Raw genomic sequence first — 27,414 nt, forward strand, 5'->3', positions numbered from 1 at the left:
CGGCATCGATTGTGACGTCAGGACGGGGGGGGGGGCTGACGCTCAGCCCGGCTGAGTGACGTAAGGGCGGCGGATGACGCACGGCCTGGGCTAGTCACGAGAGCGCTGGGTGGGTGTGCGCGGGAGAGCCGGTCAGGAGAAGTTGCCCTTTGCTCGGTGCCGATGCGTCTTACGTAAGGAAAGATGGCGATCGTCGGGCTGCAGTTCGACGGAGCCGGCCGGGTCCACCTGCAACAGGGACTTTGAGTGACGAGAATTGTTTTTGATTGGGAGAGGGGCTGAAGTACGAGAGGGAAGAGCAAGTGGGGCTGTTGTGTGTTGGTGCGTGCCGCTGTTGTGAGGGTTGAAGGGGGGGGGAGTTCTGTCCGCACCCCCCCCCCCTCCCTCCCTCCCTGTGGGCTGTAAGGTGCTGCTCAGCTTCCCCCGGGGGGGTGCAGTGATGTTCTCGGTTCTGTCCTATGGAAGACTGGTGGCCAGAGCAGTGTTGGGGGGACTGTCTCAGACGGACTCCCGGGATTACAGCCTAGTTACAGCCAGCTGCGGCTTCGGGAAGGACTTCAGGAAGGGGATCTTGAAGAAGGGAATGTGTTACGGAGACGACGCGTGTTTCATCGCCCGGCACAGGAGCGCCGATGTCTTGGGTAAGTGAGTGGATCGTTTTATTGTTCGTTTCCAGTCAGAAAACGGCAACTTATGAAACGGCGCACAACGGAACAAGTGGCTCGGAGCGAGCCCAGCTTTGTACCAAAGGCCCGGCTCAGCATTCACCGAGTTAAAGTACCGCTCATACCATTTTGTTGTTTAATATTGTGTTAAAACCTGGTTTTTACCCTTGATGCTGTCAGCCACATGTTAGCCCGCACTCTGCCGATTGGATAAATCGTGGGCCTCAATTTTTAGTCGCACTTCCCATGTTTTTACGTAATGTATGAAATTCTCAAACTTTTCCAGTCTTCCTGATCATTAAAAAGCAAATTTATTGACCAAGTTAGCTTCTAATTGGGAATAAATAGTATATTTTTCATGTTACGTGTCTGTGCATGGGACCTTTACTGACTAGCTATGAAATTGTGTCGGGGATTGCTGTTCCTGTTCATTGCAAAATTTGGTAAGTTCCCACGATTGAATAGAAAAACAACGCGCACAGATTGTTGCTTCGGGACTATTAACGTACTGCAGTTTCAAACGTGTCTTTGAGCAAAAGATGATCACTTCTGTATTTGGACTGATGTAACAAGGCTGACTTCCACATTACTGAACCATCTGAAATCGACCGTTTGTTGCAATTACTGGTAAGTTTGTTTATTAGTGTCACAAGTAGGCTTGCATTAACATTGCAATGAAGTTACTGTGAAAATCCCCTAGTCGTCACGCTCTGGCGCCTGTTTGGGTACACTGAGGGAGAATTTAGCATAGCCAATGCACGTCTTTCAGACTGTGGAAAGAAACCGGAGCATCCAGGGGCAACCCACGTATACACAGGGAGAACCTGCAGACTTTGCACAGACAGTGACCCAAGCTGAGAATTGAACCCGGGTCCCTGGCAGAGGCAGCAGTGCTTGCCACTGTGCTGCTCTTGCAACTTCATTAAGATTGCATACCCTGAAGCATCATTCAGAAGTGTGATTAATTTAATTGACTTGATCCGTTCTGGTTTAGTAAAATCAGAATGATGAAACTCAGTATTTGTGCATGTGCGTTGTTCTACACAAATAGAACGCACAAGTTGCAAGGATTTCTTTGCCTTTGGTTGTAGCTATGCTGTCACATCTATTTTACTGGGACAGTTCCAAGATGGGCTTAAACGAATATCCAGATTTAAAATTTGATTGTTTAAGAACATAAGAAATAGGAGCAGGAGTAGGCCATCTAGCCCCTCGAGCCTGCCCCGCCATTCAATAAGATCATGGCTGTTTAGATTTTAATTACAAGAGTGAAGCAGTGAGAGCAAATGGGAAATAAATTTGCTTACTTTAGATTAATACTGCAGGGGGTACGACAACTACAGTATCAAGATAAAAGCAAAATACTGCAGATGCTGGAATCAAACAAAATGCTGAAAATCTCAGGTCTGATAGCATCTGTGAGAGAGAATAGAACATTTCCTGTTCGTGTTAGTACAGTATCAAACCTGCTTTAATGTGTTTTGAAAATGGGCACTTGTTTTGATGCACAAAGCATTTTACAATTTGAGACCATCTGCAGAACTCTGCTTATGAGTAAGTGTGGGATGGCAAGGTGGCACAGTGGTTAGCACTGCTACTTCAGAGACTTGGATTTGATTCTAGTCTTGACTGCAAACTCCACAGAGATATTCTCCTCATGTCTGTGTGGGTTTCATCTGGGTGCTCTGATTTCCTCCCAACATCCAAAGATATGCCGGTTAGGTGGATTAGCCACACAAGATATGTAGGTATGGGGGATTAATGGGGTTGCGGGGATAGTGTGGAGGGTGAGTTTGGGTGAGATGCTCTGTCGGAGAGTTGGCACTGACTCAATGAGCCAAATGGCCGCCTTCTGTACTGTAGTAATTCTGTGATTCTATTGATTAGAACTCCCTCCTTAGCCCGGAAAAGTGGGCAGCATAAACAGGGCTTTGGAATTGATTTTACAGCCACCAGTCTGAGAATTGAAGCAACTGTATAAATCCAGCCTTAAACCCATCATGGATTTGCACTTTAATTTGTACGTTTAAAAAAATGTTAAAATCATTATAGTCTGAGTTAAAGATTGTTCTAAAGAGGAAATGAATCAATTCTTTAAAAAGTAGAGAACCAACTAGTTTAATTTGGAATTGTTTTCATAACTGCACTGATATTTGAAGAATCATAGAATCCCTACAGTACAAAAGGAGGCCATTCGGCCCATCAAGTCTGCACCAACCACAATCCCACCCAGGCCCTATTCCTGTAAACCCGCACATATACCCTGCTAATCCCCCTGACACTAGGGTCAATTTGGCATGGCCAATCAATCTAACCCGCACATCTTTGAACTGTGGGAGGAAACTGGAGCACCTGGAGGAAACCCACACAGACACATGGAGAAAGTGCAAGCTCCACACAGACGGTGACCCGAGGCCGGAATTGAACCTGGGTCCCTGGTGCTGTGAGGCAGCAGTGCTAACCACTGTGCCACCCTAGCGAGCCTCTGGCAAGTTAGGGAAATGCACCAGATAACGTGACAAATTGTGTGTGGGTTGCACCAATGGCCGTCTTCCTTATGTCGGACCTTGGTTAACTTTATTTGTAGCCAACTGTCTAGTGGTCAGTGATTTGTAGTGCTACTCCATTTCAGAAATGATCCACATCAGAGACACGGATTCTGTTCAGTGAGAGAGTATCTTGACTAAAGAGGGGAGAGAAATAGTTTGCCTACAATTTAACAATCTTCACTGTATACAGTTTTTTTCATGGTTTCTGATGAAAAATACCTATGTAGATTTGTCACACTGTAATTACCATTCCTGTTCTTCTCCCAGTGATAATGCTGCAGTGCCATTGCTTAGGAGGGTGTAATTACATCATCTAAAAACAGTCAACTTGAACACTGATGCTCAGCTTTACCCCTCCAATCTTTCTGTCAAACTGCTTAGCTGGCATTCAGTCTTGCACGAACTGAAATTTCTTCCATTTAAATAATGGAAAGACCAAAGACGACATCTTTGCCCCTCATCTCAAATCTGTATTTTCCTAGGCTGTTGTCATAGTCATAGAGGTTTACAGCATGGAAACATGTATCTCTCCCCTCTCACCTTAAACCTATGCTGTCTAGTTTTAGACTCCCCTCCCTTTGGGAAAAGATATTGACTTTCTAGCTGATCTATGCCCCTCATTATTTTATAGACCTCTATAAGATTACCCCTCAGCCTTCTATGCTCCAGAGAAAAAAGTCCCAGTCTATCAAGCCTCTCCTTATAACTCAAACCATCAAGTTCCGGTAACATCCTAGTAAATCTTTTCTGCACTATTTCTAGTTTAATAATATCTGTTCTATAATAGGTCAGAACTGTACACAGTATTCCAAGTGTGGCCTTACCAATATCTTGTACAACTTCAAGATGTCCCAACTCCTGTATTCAATGTTCTGACCAATGAAACCAAGCATGCTGAATGCCTTCTTCACCTCTCTGTCCACCTGTGACTCCACTTTTAAGGAACCTGTACCCCTAGATCTCTTTGTTCTGTAACTCTCCCCAACACCCCACCATTAACTGAGTAAGTCCTGCCGTGGTTCAATCTACCAAAATGCATCACCTCGCATTTATCTAAATTAAACTCCATCTGCCATTCGTCAGCCCACTGGCCCAATTGATCAAGATCCCGTTGCAATCGGAGATAACATTCTTCACTGTCCATTATGCCACCAATCGTGGTGTCATCTGCAAACTTACGAATCATGCCTCCTATATTCTCTTCCAAATCATTAATATAAATGACAAATAACAATGGACTTAGCACCGATCCCTGAGGCACACCGCAGGTCACAGGTCTCCAGTTTGAAAAACAACCCTCCACAACCACCCTCTGGCTTCTGTCATCAAGATGTGGAGATGCCGGCGTTGGACTGGTGTAAACACAGTATGAGTTTTAACAACACCAGGTTAAAGTCCAACAGGTTTATTTGGTAGCAAATACCATTAGCTTTCGGAGCGCTGCTCCTTCGTCAGATGGAGTGGAAATCTGCTCTCAAACAGGGCACAGAGACACAAAATCAAGTTACGGAATACTGATTAGAATGCGAGTCTCTACAGCCAACCAGGTCTTAAAGATACAGACAATGTGAGTGGAGGGAGCATTAAGCACAGGTTAAAGAGATGTGTATTGTCTCCAGACAGGACAGCCAATGAGATTCTGCAAGTCCAGGAGGCAAGCTGTGGGGGTTAATGATAGTGTGACATAAACCCAACATCCCGGTTTAGGCCGTCCTCGTGTGCGGAACTTGTTCTGGTTGAAGTGTGTAGTCTGACAACATCGCAACAGACACCTCCAGATGCTGAAAGATGCCCTCATAAGAACAGGATATGGCGCTCGACTCATCGATCAACAGTTCCAATGCGCCACAGCGAAAAACCGCACCAACCTCCTCAGAAGACAAACACGGGACATGGTGGACAGAGTACCCTTCGTCGTCCAGTACTTCCCCGGAGCGGAGAAGCTACGGCATCTCCTCCGGAGCCTTCAACATGTCATTGATGAAGATGAACATCTCGCCAAGGCCATCCCCACACCCCCACTTCTTGCCTTCAAACAACCGCACAACCTCAAACAGACCATTGTCCGCAGCAAACTACCCAGCCTTCAGGAGAACAGTGACCACGACACCACACAACCCTGCCACAGCAACCTCTGCAAGACGTGCCGGATCATCGACATGGGTGCCTTCATCTCACGTGAGAACACCATCCACCAGGTACACGGTACATACTCTTGCAACTTGGCCAACGTTGTCTACCTGATACGCTGCAAGAAAGGATGTCCCGAGGCATGGTACATGGGGGAAACCATGCAGACGCTACGACAACGGATGAATGAACACTGCTCGACAATCACCAGGCAAGACTGTTCTCTTCCTGTGGGGGAGCACTTCAGCGGTCACGGGCATTCAGCCTATGATCTTCGGGTAAGTGTTCTCCAAGACGGGATTCACGACACACGACGGCGCAGAGTCGCTGAGCAGAAACTGATAGCCAAGTTCTGCACACATGAGGACGGCCTAAACCGGGATGTTGGGTTTATGTCACACTATCAGTAACCCCCACAGCTTGCCTTCTGGACTTGCAGAATCTCACTGGCTGTCCTGTCTGGAGACAATACACATCTCTTTAACCTGTGCTTAATGCTCCCTCCACTTGCATTGTGTGTACTTTTAAGACCTGGTTGGCTGTAGAGACTCGCATTCTAATCAGTATTCTGTAACTTGATTTTGTGTCTCTGTGCCCTGTTTGAGAGCAGACGAAGGAGCAGCGCTCCGAAAGCTAATGGTATTTGCTACCAAATAAACCTGTTGGACTTTAACCTGGTGTTGTTAAAACTCTTACTGTGTTTACCCCAGTCCAACGCTGTCATCTCCACATCATAATTACTCTGTTCCCAGAACTTTCCTCCTGTCATTTTGTTTTCATTTCATTTCAATGGCGTGCGTCAGTAGTTATACATGACTGGTCGTCTGTGATGCTGTGATATTAGCAACTGCTGTGCTGGTTTCAAAATGTTGCATTGTTTTAATACCACAAGTATTTTAAATAATTTCAAGCAAGGAGAATATAGTTGAAAATAGTCCAAAGTGGGTGAACTTGCAGCGTGGATCAGTACCTGGGACTTCGATGTTGTGGCTATTTCAGAGACATGGATAGAGCAGGGGCAGGAATGGATGCTGCAGGTCCCGGGGTTCAAATGTTTTAGTCGAAGTAGGGAAGGAGGTAGAAGAGGGGGAGGGGTAGCATTATTGGTCAGAGATTGTATCACAGTGTCAGAGAGGAGGTTTGATGAGGACTTATCTGTTGAGGTAGTATGGGCGGAGATTAGAAATAGGAGAGGAGAGGTCACCCTGTTGGGAGTCTTTTATAGACCTCCTAAAAGTTCTAGAGAGGTTGAGGAAAGGATTGCGGAGTCAATCCTGCTTAGGAGTGAAAGTAATAGGGCAATTGTTATGGGGGATTTTAACTTGACTAATATTGACTGGAATTGTTATAGCTCTAGCTCGTTAGAGGGGTCAGTTTTTGTTCAAAGCGTGCAGGAAGGTTTTTTGACTCAGTATGTAGACAGGCCAACTAGAGGTGAGGCTATATTGGATCTGGTGCTGGGAAATGAGCCAGACCAGGTGCTAGACTTGGAAGTTGGTGTGCATTTTGGTGATAGTGACCACAATTCGGTTACGTTCACCTTAGTGATGGAAAGGGATAGGCATGAACCTCGGGCCAGTGGTTTTAGCTGGGGGAAGGGTAATTATGAGGCTATTAGGAGAGAATTAGGAAACATAGGTTGGACTAGGAGATTACAGGGACTGGGAACGTCCGACATGTGGAGTTTTTTCAAGGAGCAGCTACTGCGAGTCTGTGATAGGTATGTCCCTGTCAGGCAAGGAGGAATTGGTAGGGCTAGGGAACCGTGGTGCACCAAAAAAGTTTCTTTGTTGGTTAAAAAGAAAAAGGAGGCTTATGTTCGGATGAGACGTGAGCACTCGGGTAGTGCACTAGAAAGCTTTAGATTGGCTAAGAGGGAGTTGAAGAGCGAGCTTAGAAGGGCTAAAAGGGGACATGAGAAGACTTTGGCGGATAGGGTTAAAGAGAATCCTAAGGCGTTCTATAGGTATGTCAAGAACAGAAGGTTGGTTAGGGCAAGTTTAGGGCCAGTTATAGATGGCAGAGGGAAGTTATGTGTGGAACCGGAGGAGATTGGTGAAGCATTGAACCAATATTTCTCTTCGGTGTTCACGCAAGGGGACATGAATATAGCTGAGGAGGACACTGGGTTGCAAGGGAGTAGAATAGACAGTATTACAGTTGATAAGGAGGATGTGCAGGATATTCTGGAGGGTCTGAAAATAGATAAATCCCCTGGTCCGGATGGGATTTATCCAAGGATTCTCTGGGAGGCAAGAGAAGTGATTGCAGAGCCTCTGGCTCTGATCTTCAGGTCGTCGTTGGCCTCTGGTATAGTACCAGAAGATTGGAGGTTAGCGAATGTTGTCCCATTGTTTAAGAAGGGGAACAGAGACTTCCCCGGGAATTATAGACCGGTGAGTCTCACTTCTGTTGTCGGCAAGATGTTGGAAAAAATTATAAGGGATAGGATTTATAGTTATTTGGAGAGTAATGAATTGATAGGTGATAGTCAGCATGGTTTTGTGGCAGGTAGGTCGTGCCTTACTAACCTTATTGAGTTTTTTGAGAAAGTGACCAAGGAGGTGGATGGGGGCAAGGCAGTGGACGTGGTATATATGGATTTTAGTAAGGCGTTTGATAAGGTTCACCATGGTAGGCTTCTGCAGAAAATGCAGATGTATGGGATTGGGGGTGATCTAGGAAATTGGATCAGGAATTGGCTAGCGGATAGGAAACAGAGGGTGGTGGTTGATAGTAAATATTCATCATGGAGTGCGGTTACAAGTGGTGTACCTCAGGGATCTGTTTTGGGGCCACTGCTGTTTGTAATATTTATTAATGATCTGGATGAGGGTATAGTTGGGTGGATTAGCAAATTTGCTGATGACACCAAAGTCGGTGGTGTGGTAGACAGTGAGGAAGGGTGTCGTAGTTTGCAGGAAGACTTAGACAGGTTGCAAAGTTGGGCCGAGAGGTGGCGGATGGAGTTTAATGCGGAGAAGTGTGAGGTAATTCACTTTGGTAGGAATAACAGATGTGTTGAGTATAGGGCTAACGGGAGGACTTTGAATAGTGTGGAGGAGCAGAGGGATCTAGGTGTGTGTGTGCATAGATCCCTGAAAGTTGGGAATCAAGTAGATAAGGTTGTTAAGAAGGCATATGGTGTCTTGGCGTTTATTGGTAGGGGGATTGAATTTAGGAGTCGTAGCGTTATGTTGCAACTGTACACAACTCTGGTGCGGCCGCACTTGGAGTACTGTGTGCAGTTCTGGTCCCCACATTACAGGAAGGATGTGGAGGCTTTGGAGAGGGTGCAGAGGAGGTTTACCAGGATGTTGCCTGGTATGGAGGGGAGATCCTATGAGGAGAGGCTGAGGGATTTGGGATTGTTTTCGCTGGAAAGGCGGCGGCTAAGAGGGGATCTTATTGAAACATATAAGATGATTAGAGGTTTAGATAGGGTGGATAGTGATAGCCTTTTTCCTCTGATGGAGAAATCCAGCACGAGGGGGCATGGCTTTAAATTGAGGGGGGGTAGTTATAGAACCGATGTCAGGGGTAGGTTCTTTACCCAGAGGGTGGTGAGGGATTGGAATGCCCTGCCAGCATCAGTAGTAAATGCGCCTAGTTTGGGGGCGTTTAAGAGATCCGTAGATAGGTTCATGGACGAAAAGAAATTGGTTTAGGTTGGAGGGTCACAGTTTTTTTTTTTAACTGGTCGGTGCAACATCGTGGGCCGAAGGGCCTGTTCTGCGCTGTAATGTTCTATGTTCTATGTTCTAAATAAATGAACCAGCTAGGTGCTGAAAATCATCCTTTGCTTCAACCTATTGTTCTCTGACTGTTATCTCTCCTTTCACCCCCTCCCCACTTTTGGTGGGAGAACCTTCAATTGCTGTGGCTATGTTCCCTGAAACCCCCTCCATAAATTCATCTGTCGCCGCCTCTACTCTTCAAAAATCTGCCTTTAAACCCATTTTTGATCCAACTTTTGCCAATTCCTTCACTGGCTTGGTTCTGTAAAATGAATATGTCAAACCATGTTATCCTGACACACACTTGTTGTTTGTTGCATTCATCTTGAACTTTTTATTTTTCTGGCTCCTTTTTTGTTCTTGTACTGCCTTTCCATTAACTGAGGTGATCTTTGGCCTAAAAGTATTACTTAATATCTTTCAACTTTATAGTTTTCACAGGCAATTTATACACTCCTATCAAATAGCTCTTGGCTTTTGTCTGTTCTTGTTTTAAGTGCAGTATGAAATTCTTTTTAGATCTTGTGTATTTACAGTGTTTTGTTTTACTGATACTTCCTTGGGTAGATTAATGAATACTGTCACAGGTTGCTTGGCTTTTGCAGACTGCTATGAAATATCATTAGGTTCTTAAGAGAATGAAATAGAAAGCGATATTGGCTGCTAATGATGTAGAAGAACAGTGCCATGGGGAAACATATCAAATGATCTTCAACAGTTCAGGACAAATAGATTCTGGTAAGGGCAGGAACAAAATGAACACTAATGAGACACCATAGATAAACAGCTTGGGAGAAAATTTGAGGGTACGGAAAGAGGCACTAAGTTTGTGGACAGCAGAGGAGAGCATGATGTGTGTAAAAGGAGATTAGGAGAGAAGTTTTTTTAAAGTAGGAAAGCGAAGAGGAACTTCAGTTAAATCATCAAGGAACAAAATAACCATTGCCGGCACTTAAAAAAGAGTTGGATGGAGAATTTGGGCAGGGTGAAATTTCACGTAGCAACAACAAAATGGCAGAAATGGTAAATATTGAAGCAAAATATTTTAACCAGACATCAGGGGGGCATAACATCAGAAGATGCTGTTAAAAACAAATGAAGGCACTAAGAGTATACCTCCATATGCTGTGTTAACTCAACATTGTTACAGTTTTTCAGCTCTTGAGGCTTTTCCATGCCTGGCCAATGCTCTATAACTACAAAGCTGAAAAAAAAGAAATATTTATTAAGAGCTTGCATCTCCCTGAGGAGGCTTCAGGCAAATCCACATCCAACAACCTGCTCTGAAACTTCTGCTCACATTTTGACTGCTGTGACAAATTGCACCATAGCATCTGAGACAATCCACAACATCTAAATAAAACAACCCACAATAACTTCTCCCATCTCCCAATATTAATGGGTCCTTTAAATAATTCTAGGATCAGGATCTACATCTTTGCCAAGAACTAATTTATTGTTCCTTGGGCTGTCATGCACTATCAATGTTCCATCCATTAGTTTTTGAAATGTTTACAATCAGACTAATGGGCAAAAATGCCCCACCTTTGATGGTGGAGGTCATGCCTTAACCACAAAAATAGTAAACTGATTGACCTCTGAGAAATCCCTAGTCTGGATGGAAAGCTATCAAACATTTTAGAAGAATCATGGAAAAGAGTGCATCGGACCTATGGCACACATTTAGTAATCCATTAGAACAGGTGTTATGTCAGCACCAGTGGGTAGGTATTGCTGGTCCAGGGAACTTTCAGTCAGTCAACTTAACATTGGTCAATGGAAAAATAATGACGTCCCTACTAAAGGGAAAAATAGAAAAACCTCTTAAAAACAAAAAATATAATTAGTCAAAATGGATTTCAAAAGTCTTGCTGGAAAAATATCTCTGAATTCTTTGAGCATGGATAGTAGGTGAGGGTAATATAATGGATGTAATATCTCTAGATTTCCAAAACACAGTTAAGGTGCCACATTGATGAATAAGGTGGGTGGCTGCAAAGTCAGATGACAGAATGGATAAAGAGCTGGCTTTAAGATGAAACAAATTTGTGTTAAACAAAAGGAAACTATTCAGCGTGACACAAGGTTAAAGAACATTATGGTTGTGTTCCTCTGGCATCTATTGCCTACTGGCCAAACTTTATTACTTGGCCACTCAACATTTTGCTGCAGCTATGCTCTGTTTAAGTCAAAGTCCTGGGTTGCTTCCAGTTCTACATTCTTATTGCTTCAGCAGTGGTCTTGCTGCTTATAATATCCATCTGTTCTTACTACACTACAATTCATTGCTCCTACAGTGAAGCATGCCCGCCATGAAACTTACTCCCATTACTTCTGTACTCTAGCCTCCCTTTCGCCTCTCACCCACCAGATGTTTTCCACTTGGGTCTTGGTCTTCCCAATCTCCAGATTTCCCCCTAGAGTCACAAATTAGTCATTGCCTGAAGTTTTAAGTTTGCCAGAGCAGCTCAGCTATCTCCACTTACCTTTCCTTGTGGTCCTGCAATTTTTCTCGCAAGTAATTATCCAATGCTTGTTTGTAAGCCATGATTGAATCTGCCTCTGCTACACACTCAGATGGTGGATTCCAGGTCCTAACCTCTTGTTGCATAAAAATGTTCTTCCATGTTTCTCCAGATTGGTTCTTTTGCCAATCACCTGGTTCTCCACCCTTTCACCAATGGGACCAGTTAATCCTTATCTACTCAGTCCCAACCTCCTATTTTCAACAGCTCTATCAAATCTCTCAACCTTGGGGCATCTGAGGAGAGCAGCCCAGCTTCTTGAACCTATCCTCATGACTGAAGTCCCCAATGCTGGAGCCATTCTTATAAATCTTCTCTGCACTCTGTTATGCTTTCACATCTTTCCTTCCCAAAGTGTGGTCTCAGAATTGTTGGATAGTGCTCCTGTTGAGGCCAAATCAGTGTTTTATAAAGGTTAGCCATGACCACCATGCTTGTGTATAAAGCCCAGGTTCCATATGCTTTATTACCCACCTTCTCAACCTTCTCTACTATTTTCAACAATTTGTGCCCATATAGGTGCCTCTGCGCTTGCGCCCCTTTGAATTATATTCTTTGACATTTCCTTCTCACCAAAATGTACTTCTCCGCATTAAATATCGTTAATATAGATCAAGAAAACAGTGGTTTGAATATTGCTAAAAAGAGACATGTTGCCAAAGTTTTTTGCTTTGCACCCATGAGGGCAAGTGGAGGAATACCAAATTTCAAACTATTACAACAATTTGTACTTTGAGAATAGGGTGCTCAATGATTGGTAAGTCAACTCTGACTAAAGCATTGCCATGCAGAAAGCAACATGGAACTATAGAATTCCCAGGCGATTCAAAACAGACAAGTCTTGAATGCTGGTCCCTGCGTATGAATGTATAACTTCCAACAAGCGTAAATGAACCACATTATGAACTGAACTACTGATCTTAAATTGGTTCTTAGTGTTCCTATTAGTACACTTAGGATTTCATTTCAGGACTTGTTGAACAATCACGGACACTAGGACCTAAAAAGTGCCTCATCTATCTCAAATTCCTCTGGAAAGACAAAGTCCGTAAAAAACAAAATTGAACAGGTAAAGGAGTTGTTGCATGCTGCTACAATGCGACACTAGTGGAATTTCCCAATAGCAGGAATGCTGCCATGAGTTCAAAAATACATTTTGCTGACCGCACAATTGAGCAACATTGTGAATGAATTTCAGTGCTAATGTGGTTCCAGGTACGTAGGCCATACGTCCTTGGCTAATCAAGTCAAACAGCATGTTCCTTCAGTTGTTCATAATAGGCAGAGTACAGCCTGTACTCAACCAGCTCATGCTGTTGGAAGTGATTTTGCGATTGGGCAGTTAAACAATTCTGGTTTTGAGGTGTGGGGAAACAACCGTTTGAGAATCCACAAGACATAGCAGCAGAATTAGGCCACTTGGCCCACTGAGTCTGCTCCACCATTCAATCATGGCTTTTTTTTTTCTCATCCCCATTCTCTTGCTTTTTCCCCATAACCCTGATCTCCTTAATAATCAAGAACCTATCTATCTCTGTCTTAAAGACACTCAATGACCTGGTCTGCATAGCCTTCTGTGGCAAAGATTTCCACAGATTCACCACTCTCTGGCTGAAGAAATTCCTCCTCATCTCTGTTTTAAAGAATCGTCCCTTTAGCCTGAGGTTTAGGCCTCTGGTTCTAGTTTTTCCTACTAGTGGAAACATCCTCTCCATGCCCACTCTATCCAGGCCTCACAGTATCCTGTAAGTTTCAGTAAGATCCCCCCCCCCCCCTCATCCTTCTAAACTCCAACAAGTACAGACCCAGAGTCCTCAACCGTTCCTCACACAACAAGCTCTTCATTCCGGGGATCATTCTTGTGAACCTCCTCTGGACCCTTTCCATGGCCAGCTCATCCTTCCTTAGATATGGGGCCCAAAACTGCTCACAATACTCCAAATGGGGTCTGACCAGAGCCTTATACAGCCTCAGAAGTACATCCCTGCTCTTGTATTCCAGCCCTCTCAACATGAATGCTAACATTGTATTTGCATTCCTAGATGCTGACTGCACGTTAACCTTAAGAGAATCTTGAACAATGACTCCCAAGTCCCTTTGTGTTTCTGATTTCCTAAGCATTTTCCCATTTAGAAAATAGTCTCTGCCTCCATTCTTCCTCCCAAAGTGCATATCCTCACACTTTTCCACATTGTATTCCATCTGCCACTTTGCTCACTCTCCTAACCTGTTCAAGTCTTTCTGCAGCCCCCCTGCTTCCTCAATACTACCTGTCCCTCTACATATCTTTGTATCATCTGCAAACTTAGCAACAGCGCCTTCAGTTCCTTCCTCCAAATTGTTAATGTATATTGTGAAAAGTTATGGTCCCAGCACTGACCCCTGAGGCACACCACTAGTCACCGGCTGCCATCCTGAGAAAGACCCCTTTATCTCCACTCTCTGCCAGTCAGCCAATCTTCTATCCATGCCAGGATCTTACCCTTAATACCATGGGCACTCAACTTATTTAACAGTCTCCTACTTTAACCTTGTCAAAGGCCTTCTGGAAATCTAAATAAATCATGTCCACTGGTTCTCCTTTACCTAACTTCCTTCTTGCAAAGAATGCATGAAATTTTGCAACTGAAATTAAATAGAAAAACCATAGAAAATTACAGCTCAGAAACTTTTGGCCTTTCTTGTCTGTGCCAAACCATTTTTTGCCTAGTCCCACTGACCTGCACTTGGACCATATCCCTCCACACCCCTCTCATCCATGAACCCGTCCAAGTTTTTCTTAAATGTTAAAAGCATTTACCACTTTATCCGGCAGCTCATTCCACACTCCCACCACTCTCTGCGTGAAGAAGCCCCCCTAATATTCCCTTTAAACTTTTCTCCTTTCACCCTTAACCCATGCCCTCTGGTTTTTTTCTCCCCTAGCCTCAGCGGAAAAAGTCTGCTTGCATTCACTCTATCTATACCCATCAAAATCTTATACACCTCTATCAAATCTCCCCTCAATCTTCTACGCTCCAGGGAATAAAGTCCCAACCTATTCAATCTCTCTCTCTAACTCAGCTTCTCAAGTCCCGGCAACATCCTTGTGAACCTTCTCTGCACTCTTTCAACCTTATTTACATCCTTCCTGTAACTAGGTGATCAAAACTGTACACAATACTCCAAATTCGGCCTCACCAATGCCTTATATAACCTTACCATAACACTCCAACTTTTATACTCGATACTCCGATTTATAAAGGCCAATGTACCAAAGGCACTCTTTACGACCCTATCCACCTGTGACGTCACTTTTAGGGAATTCTGTACCTGTATTCCCAGATCCCTCTGTTCAACTGCACTCTTCAGAGTCCTACCATTTACCCTGTACGTTCTACTTTGGTTTGTCCTTCCAAAGTGCAATATCTCACACTTGTCTGTGTTAAATTCCATTTGCCATTTTTCAGCCCATTTTTCTAGTTGGTCCAAATCCCTCTGCAAGCTTTGAAAACCTTCCTCACTGTCCACTGCACCTCCAATCTTTGTATCATCAGCAAACTTGCTGATCCAATTTACCACATTATCATCCAGATCATTGATATAGATGACAAACAACAATGGACCCAACACCGATCCCTGTGGCACACCACTAGTCACAGGCCTCCACTCAGAGAAGCAATCCTCCACAACCACTCTCTGGCTTCTTCCATTGAGCCAGTGTCTAATCCAATTTACTACCTCCCCATGTATACCTAGCGACTGAACCTTCCTAACTAACCTCCCATGAGGGACCTTGTCAAAGGCCTTGCTGAAATCCAGGTAGACAACATCCACCGCCTTCCCTTCATCCACTTTCCTGGTAACCTCCTTGAAAAACTCTAATAGATTGGTCAAACATGACCTACCACGCACAAAGCCATGTTGACTCTCCCTAATAAGTCCCTGTCTATCCAAATATTTGTAGATCCTATCCCTTATCACACCTTCCAATAACTTGCCCACCACCGACGTCAAACTTACTGGCCTATAATTTCCCGGATTTCTTTTGGAACCTTTTTTAAACAATGGAACAACATGAGCCACCCTCCAATCATCCGGCACCTCCCCCGTGAATACTGACATTTTAAATATGTCTGCCAGGGCCCCTGCAAGTTCAACACTAGCTTCCCTCAAGGTCCGTGGGAATACCCTGTCCGGTCCTGGGGATTTATCCACTCTGATTTTCCTCAAGAAAGCGAGCACCTCCTCCCCTTTAATCTGTAAAGGTTCCATGACCTCCCTACCTGTTTGCCCTATTTCCGTAGACTCCATGCCCGTTTCCTCAGTAAATACGGATGCAAAAAAAACATTTAGTATCTCCCCCATCTCTTTTGGTTCCATACACAGTCTACCACTCTGGTCTTCAAGAGGACCAGTTTTATCCCTCACTATCCTTTTTCTCCTAACATACCTATAGAAGCTCTTTGGATTTTCCTTCACTCTGTCTGCCAAAGGAACCTCATGTCTTTTAGCCCTCCTGATTTCCCTCTTAAGTAGCTTCTTGCACTTTTTATACTCCTCGAGTATCTGATGTGTTCCTTGCTGCCTGTACATTTCATACAACTCTCTCTTCCTCTTAATCAGTGTTACAATCTCCCTCGAGAACCAAGGTTCCTTATTCCTATTTACTTTGCCTTTAATCCTGACAGGAACATACAAACTCTGCACTCTCAAAATTTCTCCTTTGAAGGCCTCCCACTTTCCATTTACATCCTTACCAGGTCCCACCTGCCCCAGAAGAGGTCCCAATGATCCAAGAATTGGAAACCCTGCCCCCTGCACCAGTTCCTCAGCCACGTGTTCATCCGCCCAAGCATCCTACTCCTGCCCTCACTGGCATGTGGCTCAGGTAGCAATCCTGAGATTACTACCCTCGGGGTCCTGCTTTTTAACTTCCTTCCAAGCTCTTTGTACTCACTCTCTTTAGGACCTCCTCACTCTTCCTTCCTACGTCATTTGTACCGATGTGTACCATGACATCTGGCTGATCACCTTCCCACTTTAGAATGCTGTGCACGCGATCAGAGACATCGCTGACTTTGGCACCTGGGAGGCAACAAACCATGCGGGAGTCTCTGTCCCGACCACAGAACCTCCTGTCCGTACCTCTGACCATTGAGTCCCCTATCACTACTGCTCTCCTCTTCTTCATCCCACCCTTTTGTGCTGTAGAACCAGACTCCGTATCAGAGTTCCGGCTGTCGCAGCTTGTCCCAGGTAAAGCATCTCCCACAACAGTATCCAATTCAGTATACCTGTTGTGGAGGGGTATGGCCACAGGGGAACCCTGCTCTGTCTGTCCTTTCACACTGCCATTTCCTCTCCTTACGGTAACCCAATTTCCTGAATCTCAGAACATTTGTTCTGAAATAGTTTCTAATGTTTTTGAAAGTTGTATTCCATGGAAAAAATAAACCATTTTCTGATGGTAGTAAAATAAATTGACTCCTGGCACTTTATTGGAAAACTGAACCAAAAATCAAACTACTTAAATTTGAGAATTGAAGCAGAGTTATCTGTTTCTTGTTTACTGGATCTGTCTGGCAGCATCAAATCTCTGAAAGCTGAGCTGAAAGAGTCTCTTGCATTTACACTTGTACTGAATGGATCATGAGACACTTGTGACACTGCCTGGATAGTATTCAATGTGCAATTTGTTAAGCAAGACTTGGAATTCCAAAAGTTGGTGTGTATGGGACTGAAACATTGCACGAGGTTCAGAGCTTTTTGTACTGCAGAACATTGAAGATTTGAGGAAATCCTGGATTGTTTGCTTTCACTCACCACAGTGATTGTCTATAATTGGCCAGAACTCTGGTTTGTCATATTGCTGAAAAAAGATTGGAAGCATACAGCACTATTTCATTGAATAATTCAAGAACTATATGCTTGATGGCAGTTGGCGATTCATATGGAAACTGTTGCAGACGTTTTTTTACCAGATCCTATGCACTAAACCTTTGCCAGTTTGTTGAAAAAGACTGGTGTCCATTATTCAGAAATTGTGTACGTCACAAATATGATCTGGCTGAATCCAACCACGCGCTGGAACAGTTTGTCAAACTGCTGCAAACAATTAAAAAATTTCTTGGCAAACGTCAACTTGACAACTTTCACAAATTAAATGATAGGAAGTGTTATTTGCTCTTTCATAACTATTAATATCTGAAAATGTAACAGGAAAGGAAATTATGGTTTGAGAGTAACAGTGACTGAGTTTTAGACCAAACTTGATCTGTTTGCTAAATGAGGGGCAAATTTGTAGTCATGTGCTGGTGAGCATGATTTTGAAAGTAATTATGTTGCTTGGCTTAAAAATACGCTGGACAAATCTAAGATTTTCTGGTTTCTACGGTTTCAGTCTGGCCTTTTAGTTCACAGAAGGACACCTGTGTTTTGGCTCAAAACTGAATAGTGGAAATGGTTTCAATACACAAGTGGACTGGAAATGGATTTGTTTACACTGCAAAATATATACAGCAAGACTGTTGAAAATATTGTAAAATGCTTAACTGGAGGTGATCCAGTTTTTAAAATTGTGGACCAAACTGCTTCGTGTTAGACTCAACTTGGCTGTTTGAGTTTACATTCTCAGTTGCTGATAAAGTCAAAGTATCACTTGAAGCTGTAATAAGACGTGTTGTATTTGGTACATTTGCACCAGAAATCCAAAATTTTTTGAGACACTTAAAAGTATTTGATGTGGGAAAGAATCTTAGAAACCCTACAGCACAGAGAAAGGCCATTCGGCCCATCGAGTCTGCACCGACCACAATCCCACCCAGACCCTACCCCCATATCCCTACATATTTACCCACTAATCCCTCTAAGCTACGCATCCCAGGACACTAAGGGCAATTTTAGCATGGCCAATCAACCTAACCCGCACATCTTTGGACTGTGGGAGGAAACCAGAGCACTCGGAGGAGACCCACGCAGACACGAGGAGAATGTGCAAACTCCACACAGACAGTGATCCAAGCCAGGAATCGAACCCAGGTCCCTGGAGCTGTGAAGCAGCAGTGCTAACCACTGTGCTACCGTGCCGCCCCTTGGTAAAACATGTTAAATATATCTACTAAAATTACTATATGTGACTTAAAAAAAAGTGTAACTAGCCACACCTCTGGCTAGTCAGCAACTTTTACTTCTATTTTCAAAAAGAAATAAAATATTTTGTAAGTTACAATTCAAAACATCTCCCATGAGAATAAATTTGAGAAACGAACAACAGTAAATGCTGAAAACACCCGGTTTCCGCAATGGGCCCCCACACTATTTAACTTCTCTGTTCTTTGCACAGATGGTATCTGACCTGCTGAGTAGTTTCAGCTTTCCAGCATTTTGTTTTGTATGTAGACTCAAATTAATTTCAAGTCTTTATATAAATTGCTTTTCTCTCAGGAGTGGCAGATGGGGTTGGAGGTTGGAGAGATTATGGAGTTGATCCTTCCCAATTCTCAGGGACCCTGATGCGAACATGTGAGCGTCTGGTACGGGAAGGCCGCTTTGTACCAACCAACCCTGTAGGAATCCTTACTGCAAGCTATTGTGAATTACTACAGAACAAAGTACCATTGTTAGGTAAGTTCTCAACATTGACTAGATGTGTTTTTTTTTAAAGGTTTATGCTTATCTTCACTTTTGCTTATTTTACTGCTTTTTTTTTGCTTCATGTAAAGTTGACTCTGTTCATGACACTCTATCACACATTTGTTTACCCAAATGTAGTTGTACACATTGCAGCTTGCGGCCCAAAAACTTTGTTCATCCATGATTTACAATGTTGAACTCCTACTTTCCCCACATAGACAGCACGCACTACGCATGTGCTGACTCCACATATACGCAAGTTTGCCATTAGATATTTTAAACTTTGCCAGAGTTCATAGAGACAACTCCCGCCAATAGTGGCAGTTGACTGTACTGTGGTTAATAAAAACTTTATTCTTTTGCATTATATTGCAAGAGTTGGGTGCCAATTACTCTGACCAATTACATAAATTGCTCAACTTGTTGTCATGATCTTTCTTTTAACACAGCCTTATGTGCTTATGATTGCCAAAAAGTGCATCTTGGCCCAAACGGTATGGTCTTTGCATGTGTGTAAGACCTTCCATTGTTTTATTGGAAGGAAAGTATTAACTCAAGCCAGCTGCTCCATTTATTCACTTAATTTAAGCTCTGGAATAAGATACAACTGGTTAGCCAGTTGATATTCTACATTTGTAAACTAATTTAAATTGCTTGCTTTCAGTCTTCTGTTCTATGTCCATGCAATTATAGAATCACATTGTTACACTGTTCAGAAGGCAGTGCATCTTGCTTTCAGCTCCTTATAGCCAATTTTATTGTTGCTTATTGAAACAGCTCTTGATTTTTCCATAAACTCCACTTTTAGTCTATCAAGCTTCATTCTTCAGAGCTATCTATTGTAGTCTTCTAGTTACTTCCCCTACTCTTTCTTGATTCCCTCTTGAATGTTATTGATTTAGTTGTCATGTTCTTCTAATTCTTTGCATAAAGGGATTCTTTTTGTCCAATTGTGCTCTATTTTGTGTTTTGTTTTTTTCCCCCTGCACTCCAATATGCTTTCAAATATGCAGAAAGTACTCCCAACTGTCCTTTAAATTTATCCATCTATCAATATTGTCTTGCCTATGGCCAGGGATAGAAAATCCTCAACACAAGACTTCAATGTTCCTGTATAGCAGGAAGGCAAAAGTCATCCAGATTCAGTAAATACCTTAAATCCATTCAAACCTGAAACCAAAGAAGACAAATCGTCGTCATTTATGTTGAGTGAGATTGAGCTGTTGGAGAGTTTGCGCTGGTTTTACCATTCTCCTGAAATTGGCCAAATCAATGCTAGAGATTACGGGATTTTAAGCACAAGTTACATTAAATGGTTTCCATGATCTTGAACCCTTGTTGTGCTGGAAATAGGCCCTGTCCACAAATCGCCACACCCTCAAATTGAAATAACGAACATAGTTCTCTACTGATCGAATAATTGCAAATGAGTGCAAAGATACTCTTCAAAGAGAGCCTTTTTGTTATGGTACGAGTGGACTATAGGCATGATTTAAGTTTTTAAAGATTAGCTTCAAGCTAGGCGAATCTTCCAGCCCCCCTCAGGAATATCTGTCTCCCAACTGAACTCAAGCTCTGAACTACATTCAATGCAATAAATAATAAAGTTAGTATTTTCTCTGCTTAAGGTGCAGGCCCCATTAACATTTATCTGAGCTGAAACTCTTTGTTCTTGAATTGAACTGCTGACTGTTTGTTTTTCTGGGCACGCGCACACTGTATAATTATCTCATTATTTTTTTGCAGGGAGTAGTACTGCTTGTTTAGTTGTTCTGGACCGTAGTAGTCATCAATTACACACAGCAAACCTAGGAGACTCTGGATTTCTGGTGGTTCGAGGTGGCGAAGTGGTTCACCGTTCAGATGAACAACAGCATTACTTTAACACCCCCTTCCAACTGTCAATAGCACCACCTGAAGCAGAAGGTGTTGTCCTGAGTGACAGGTAAAATACCAGCCTTTATTTAAGGTGTACATAAGTCATGAATATTATCAAGTGCTATATTGTGCAAGAGTATAATTAATGACTTTTAATTCAAGAAATTGAGATTTGTAAAGTAAGGTCACATTTTCAAATTTCTTACTGATAATTAGTCCCATTCCTCAAGGTGTCAAACATACTGCATTATGGTCACATTAGCTTTTATTGGGTGTGGTACCTTACCTGAGTCGACCTTTTTCTTGTATTAACCTACATACTCACTGTTGGAAGGTTACTGGGCCATGGGGAATTGCAGACAAGCAGGTAGAGTTGGATATTATCTTGCACCCAGTCCCCATCCCAGGGACACAGATCCCGTATGCTGGCCATAAAAAATATTTCATGTGGTCAAATGGCCCCTTGAATCGACTCAGACATTCAACAAGCTCATGGCTGATCCTCTTCCTCAAGTCTTTTTTCCTGCCCTTGACCTTTTAGCATCCATAACTCTAACCTCAACCTTGGATACACAAGATTGGACATTGAAATAGAAGGTAACCAGATGCTATTAGATAAACATATAATGCCACTTTGCTAAAATGACCTAACTTGGGGCCAAATAGCTATTTGTCACAATTTATTCAACATGTGTATGAAAGGGGTTGTTGCAAACTTTCTGCAAGGTATAATAGGTATAACAATCCAGCATGTACCACACAGGCAGTGCAATAGTTGTTTCAAAAGTTACATTAGTTTTGCAGTCTCTTTCAAAAACAATGTAAGCTGCTTAATTGAAACTGCTTAGGGAAATTTGCTGCTGATGCAAACAATGCATCAACTGCAGGTTTGTTGTAGGTTTTTTCACCACACCTTTTTTGCGAACAAGGTTGTGTCTCACTTGTGCTGTGAGGATGTAATGCTTTCTCTGAGATAGAAACAGCAGTCTTTGATGTTTTGGAAGGACAGCAAGCTAGGAAAAGGTGGTGGGGTTGTCCTGTTAACTAAGGATGACACCACATCTTGATCTTTAGATCTACTCTACTATCAGTTTGAGTAGCGATAAGTAAATTGAGAGTAGTTTATAGGTCTAACAGTAATACACTCAAGCTACACTGGATGAAGTATAGGAGGGAAAATTTTGAAGATGCTAGATTTATCTTCAGGAGCTGAAGAGAAATCTCTCTACTGTTACCATATTTATTGAAGGAGAATAAACAGTAGGAGAGAATCCACAGTTCCTTTTTGAAGGACTGGACTCTTGCCTACTTTTGCATTACCTTAGATCTAGATCAAACAATTATGTTAGCTTACTGCATAAAGGATTGTTACTCCGACCCCTTAGTGCAATTCTCAAGTGAACAAGGAAAAGATTAGCATTGCTTAGCATTCTTTACTTAAATATTTTCTGGAGAAGTCAGAAATTATGGCTGTTCAGAAATGAGAGCATGTGATCCCCAGTTCACATTCCACTCTGCTGACATTTTCCAACAGCATGCACAGTACTGCCAGGGAAAGTAAAACTGTATCTGGCACTGTTCCTGGTATGTGACTTCGGAGAATCTGAGTGACACCGGAGAGTCTCCATATGGCACTATCCATTAAAGCAGAAATGGGCAAAATGTGCCAAATAGTAGTGGATTACTGATTGCAGTTTAATTCCATAAACTAAATTTTTATACTTGTGGAGAAAGATAAAATTGAATTAGTATTTTTTCTGAAGTATTAAAATCCACTGTTCCTGTGACCAATTGACTGAATGCCTTTTCTGAACATGAATTACTTGAATATTTGTATTATTTCACTGAAGTATTCATGAGAGGAAACAAATTCCAAGGATTTAAGCATTAGTAAGCAATGTGGTTAAGCAGCAATGATTGCTTTGATCAGATTTGAGGTGTTAGAACTTTTCACAAAAGTTAAATTTAGGGTATTTTATCCCTTTCCAAAATGCAAACTGTAAAATCTTTCTATTACAACATCCAGTTGTTTCTTCAATTAATCTTCAGTCTAATCCAACAACTATTCCCACTACCTATTTCAGTCATTGATCCACAATTTGTCCATCAGTTTTGGTATTCAGTTCTGAACATGTTTCTGATTTACCATAGATCAAGGTGTATACGTTGACCCAGTGTAAAAAAACACTCCCATTTTCTTCAGTGCCAAAAATCATGTTTACAGTTATACTCGGCTTATAAGACGACCTCCCCCTCTGCAGCCATAACATACTTGTATTAGTAGTCAGCCTCAATTTTCCACTTCCCAAATGGATGTTTACTTACAAGTACCTTGTAACTGAGTGCAAGGGGACAAGCTTGCAGGCTGTGTTGCAAAGATGCAAGGGTGTTTAATCTATGCCCATGCTTGGCAGACCCTGCATGACGAACAACAAAGATGGCGACTACCTACACCCATGGATTCCATAGGGAACTTCATGATCTCCTGGAACTTGCGCTCGCATGTCCCCCCCCCCCCCCCCCCCCCACCCCAGGAAAGTTATGCAAACTATTTTATTGTCTTCAGTTTGAAAAATTCCTGTAAATCATTAATTTCAAATTTTCCATACATTATAAATAACTGGCAGTGGAAATTTGAATAGTTGTAAAATTGATTGTTTTGTTTGGATTCCAGCAATAGTTGAAATAGAGCTCAGTTGTACGGACTTTTATTCTTGAGAATCTGACATAAAAACTCTTGCCTAATAAAATGTGTCTTCACAGCCCTGATGCTGCTGACAGTACTTCCATTGATGTCCAACTGGGAGATATCATCTTGACAGCAACTGATGGTTTATTTGATAACATGCCTGACTACATGATCTTACAGGAGTTAAAGAAACTAAAGGTATTTTTGTTAAATTTATCCTGCTGTAAAAGTTATCAATTCCCAATTAGTGCAAAGTAACATAATTCACTGTGACCCTTAAAAAAAAATCCGCCCCGAGTAAACCACTATTCCATAGTAGAATTGGCTATTTTGCAAGACACTAATGTAATATACTGTAATTTTTCTACCAAGCCACTTGACGTCAAGTGAAATCTGATATTTGTAGAATTGTTCCACAGGCACTGTAGATTTCTACAGAATGCAATTAATTTTCTGGGTTTCAGAAACTCCATGGAAGTAAATACTATTCATGCTCAACATAAATTCTACTTGTTTTTGTTGGGCATCATTCTGTTCAATTTGCTATTTATTTCACCTCCTGAAAGGCACTATGTGAATGTATTTTATTTTACTTTGTAGAAAAATGCCTCAATACACTTTAGAGATGCTATTTTTTTTTATATCTCCAAAGGATATGTGAGGTGAATCTAAATCTAATTGTGATTTCAGAAAACCAATTATGAGAGTATTCAACAAACAGCAAGGAGCATTGCAGAACAGGCTCATGAACTAGCATATGATCCAAACTATATGTCACCATTTGCACAATTTGCTTGTGATAATGGACTGAATGTACGAGGTAAGATCACTATTGCTATGCATATTCTTGTGTAGAAAATTTTAATTTATGCTCCAAGGTAAGGAATTTTCATACTGAGGACCTTGTATCAAATAGCAGTATTAAACATAAACTATTTGGTTAAAACTTTGCAGTTAGCTGGTAGATATAGCATCTACTGGCCAAAACAGGGACCTCTGCACCATTTTAACATAGCTGGATATTCAGTTAGATATATAACATTTCTGCATCTTTAACTAATTTTAACTGATTTGCTGAACAGCTGATAAATGGAGGAACTTTTTTTGTCTTTTGGGGGGGTGTGGTGGATGAAATTTGATATCCGACACTAAAATGACCCAAGTTTACAGCCCTTGTATTCACTTGGTTCTGGCGGAAGAATATTATTGTGCAAATAGGGAACCTGAAAAAAAGGATGTAAAGAGCTTGTTTACAAATGTTTAATGTATTGTCCCATGGTGCGTTACAATTTTTCACCTTGGCTTTCCTGTGATCCTTTGTGGTTTTGGTCGGGGCCACTATGTATATCGGAGAGGAGTAAAAATCTGAAGAGTTCGTAGTCTGTAGTTTAAAGGGTACAAATATACTTAACTGGTGTAGATAAAAGCATGTTTATGTGAAAACATGATTACGTTGCAAATTACCTTTTTTATTTTCCAGGGGGTAAACCAGATGACATCACTGTTCTACTGTCGATAGTAGCAGAATATACAGACTAACTATTTTAAGGGCATAGACACTTCAACCTAAATATCCTATTCCAGTTTCCTGCTGGCAGGACCTTATTTTCACGACTACAACTTCTCAAAGGCTAGTCATTCCCACGGCACAATTCTTCTGTAGTTCCTATGGCTATTTAATGCTTTAAAAAAACACTGTCTATTTCTGCCAGCAAGATTTTCTAAATATCCTTTATCACAGGAAAAAATACAAAAATCCTTCCAGTACAACTTCAACAGATTGGTAATTCAGAAGGAATGTTAGTCCGTTACGGACTGAATATTGGTGCCATGTCTATATATGGTGGTGGTTGAATAACTGCTTGCTCATTATGAAATTAGGTGCTACATGCACAGATGGGCACCAGCACTGCTGCTTTAAAATCTCAGTATTCCTTTCTGATAAGAAATGTGCAAATATTGTGAATCACTGCTGATAAAGTGCAGTCCTTTGAGGAACTATTTGGGTTTGATTTAATTTGTTGCCTCTAATAGTTAACTGATTAATTTTCCTGGCACCCGAAGGGCACAAAACTATTTTGAATGGACTAGCTTAGCTGCTCTGAATAGTTTTGGATAGAGAACAATTGACGACTATCAAATGTTTTAATGTGCAACCCATGAATTAAAGCCATGTTTTAACTTTATACATGATAAATCAGGTAACTTTTGAGAAAAATGTGTTCAATGTAATTTTAATATTTTTCAGTGCAGTCATGTTTTTCATTGTAACTGTACTGTATATAGTATGACTTAATTTAAATCATTTACATGTACCATGTACATGTCATTTTACTATTTAAATAGACATGCTTGTAACAGGCATTTCATTTTATATTTTATTAGTCACATACAAACCAGAATAATTTGTACTCTATTACTGGTTTTGCACAAATTGTTTGCATTTATGTTTAGAGGTTGGATCAGAATTGCAGTTTTGTTTTCAATTTTGTTGTCTGAATGCTTTGGAACAGAATTGCTTTTTTCTAAAATTCAGTATTTTGATGAACAGTGTACAGATACACACGTTTTTTTTGCCTATTGATTATACCATTAATGTTTAATTCAGCAAACGTTTGTTTTTGTCAACATTTGCAAGTTTGATAACTCAATTAGCATAAAAGTACCAAGATGCTGGAGTATTAAAACTTTCAAAATGAAACTGAGCCACATGAGATATTGGGTCAGATAAACAAACACTTGTCAGACGTTTGAAGGCGTATTTTATGGGAGGAAAGTGAGGATCAGAGGATAGGGTGGCTATGAATTTCAAAAGATGTTGATTCTATGCTAAATTTTTGCCCATGATTCTAACAATACTGAAATATAAAAATGCATTTTCCCAGATTGGAAAATTAATTAACTTTATTTGCAATTTGTTTTATAAACACTGCATTGAAATGTGGGATGTAACGCTATTGTTTTCCAAAGAAAATTTCTTCCTTTTTAAAAACTTGATATGCAAAATACCTTTTAGTTTTCACACAAGCTGCAAAACAGTTCAGTGGTGGACTTTTTTTCTGATTTGAATTTGTGGAGTTGCAAGAGTTGGCTGTATGCACTGAATCTTGTTCAACCGTTAGGGAAGTTCCAAACATTATTTTTGTACAGATCAACCCAACCTGACGCAAAAATGAAAGTAGCTTATTTTAGGCTTTAAAGTCAATGTGACTAGGTTAATTATACTTCATTGATTATGCACATTGACCACTTTCTTGGTAGGAAGTTAAAGTGGCTTTGGCAACATGAGGCCTTACATTTCACTAAAACAAAACCCAAAGGGAAGGGGGGGGACTGTAGAGAATTCACCAGATGTTTTGTCGACTTAGAGCTTTAATTCCTGTTTTATTTTTTGAGGGTATTTTTGTATGAATAGATCCAAGTACCAAGACTTTTTAAGTGCAAAGTTCAAATAAACTGCTTGCCACACTTGAATGCTGGATTGCAAAACAAAATCAAGGCACGATTGTATTATTCCTATCAGAAAATACCCTTCACATCCTTTTTATTGGTCCTGAGTGCACACCAAAGACCAGAATGCAATTCCTCCTCTCTTTCTTCCCCCCCCACCCCCCCAAAAACAAAGAA

The 27,414-nt window shown here is 41.7% G+C and overlaps 1 protein-coding gene across 1 annotated transcript; it reads left to right on the top strand.

Moving 5' to 3' along the window:
* The first annotated feature begins 92 nt into the window (after positions 1 to 92).
* LOC144502991 (protein phosphatase PTC7 homolog) lies at positions 93 to 27,414 on the top strand. Its single transcript, XM_078227458.1, has 6 exons — positions 93 to 641; positions 19,032 to 19,211; positions 20,967 to 21,165; positions 23,862 to 23,985; positions 24,478 to 24,607; positions 25,268 to 27,414. Exons 1-6 carry the CDS (start codon positions 440 to 442, stop codon positions 25,324 to 25,326), a joined length of 894 nt encoding a protein of 297 aa, XP_078083584.1. The 5' UTR covers positions 93 to 439; the 3' UTR covers positions 25,327 to 27,414.

This window comes from Mustelus asterias, chromosome 13, assembly GCF_964213995.1.
Source record: "Mustelus asterias chromosome 13, sMusAst1.hap1.1, whole genome shotgun sequence".
NCBI lineage: Eukaryota > Metazoa > Chordata > Chondrichthyes > Carcharhiniformes > Triakidae > Mustelus > Mustelus asterias.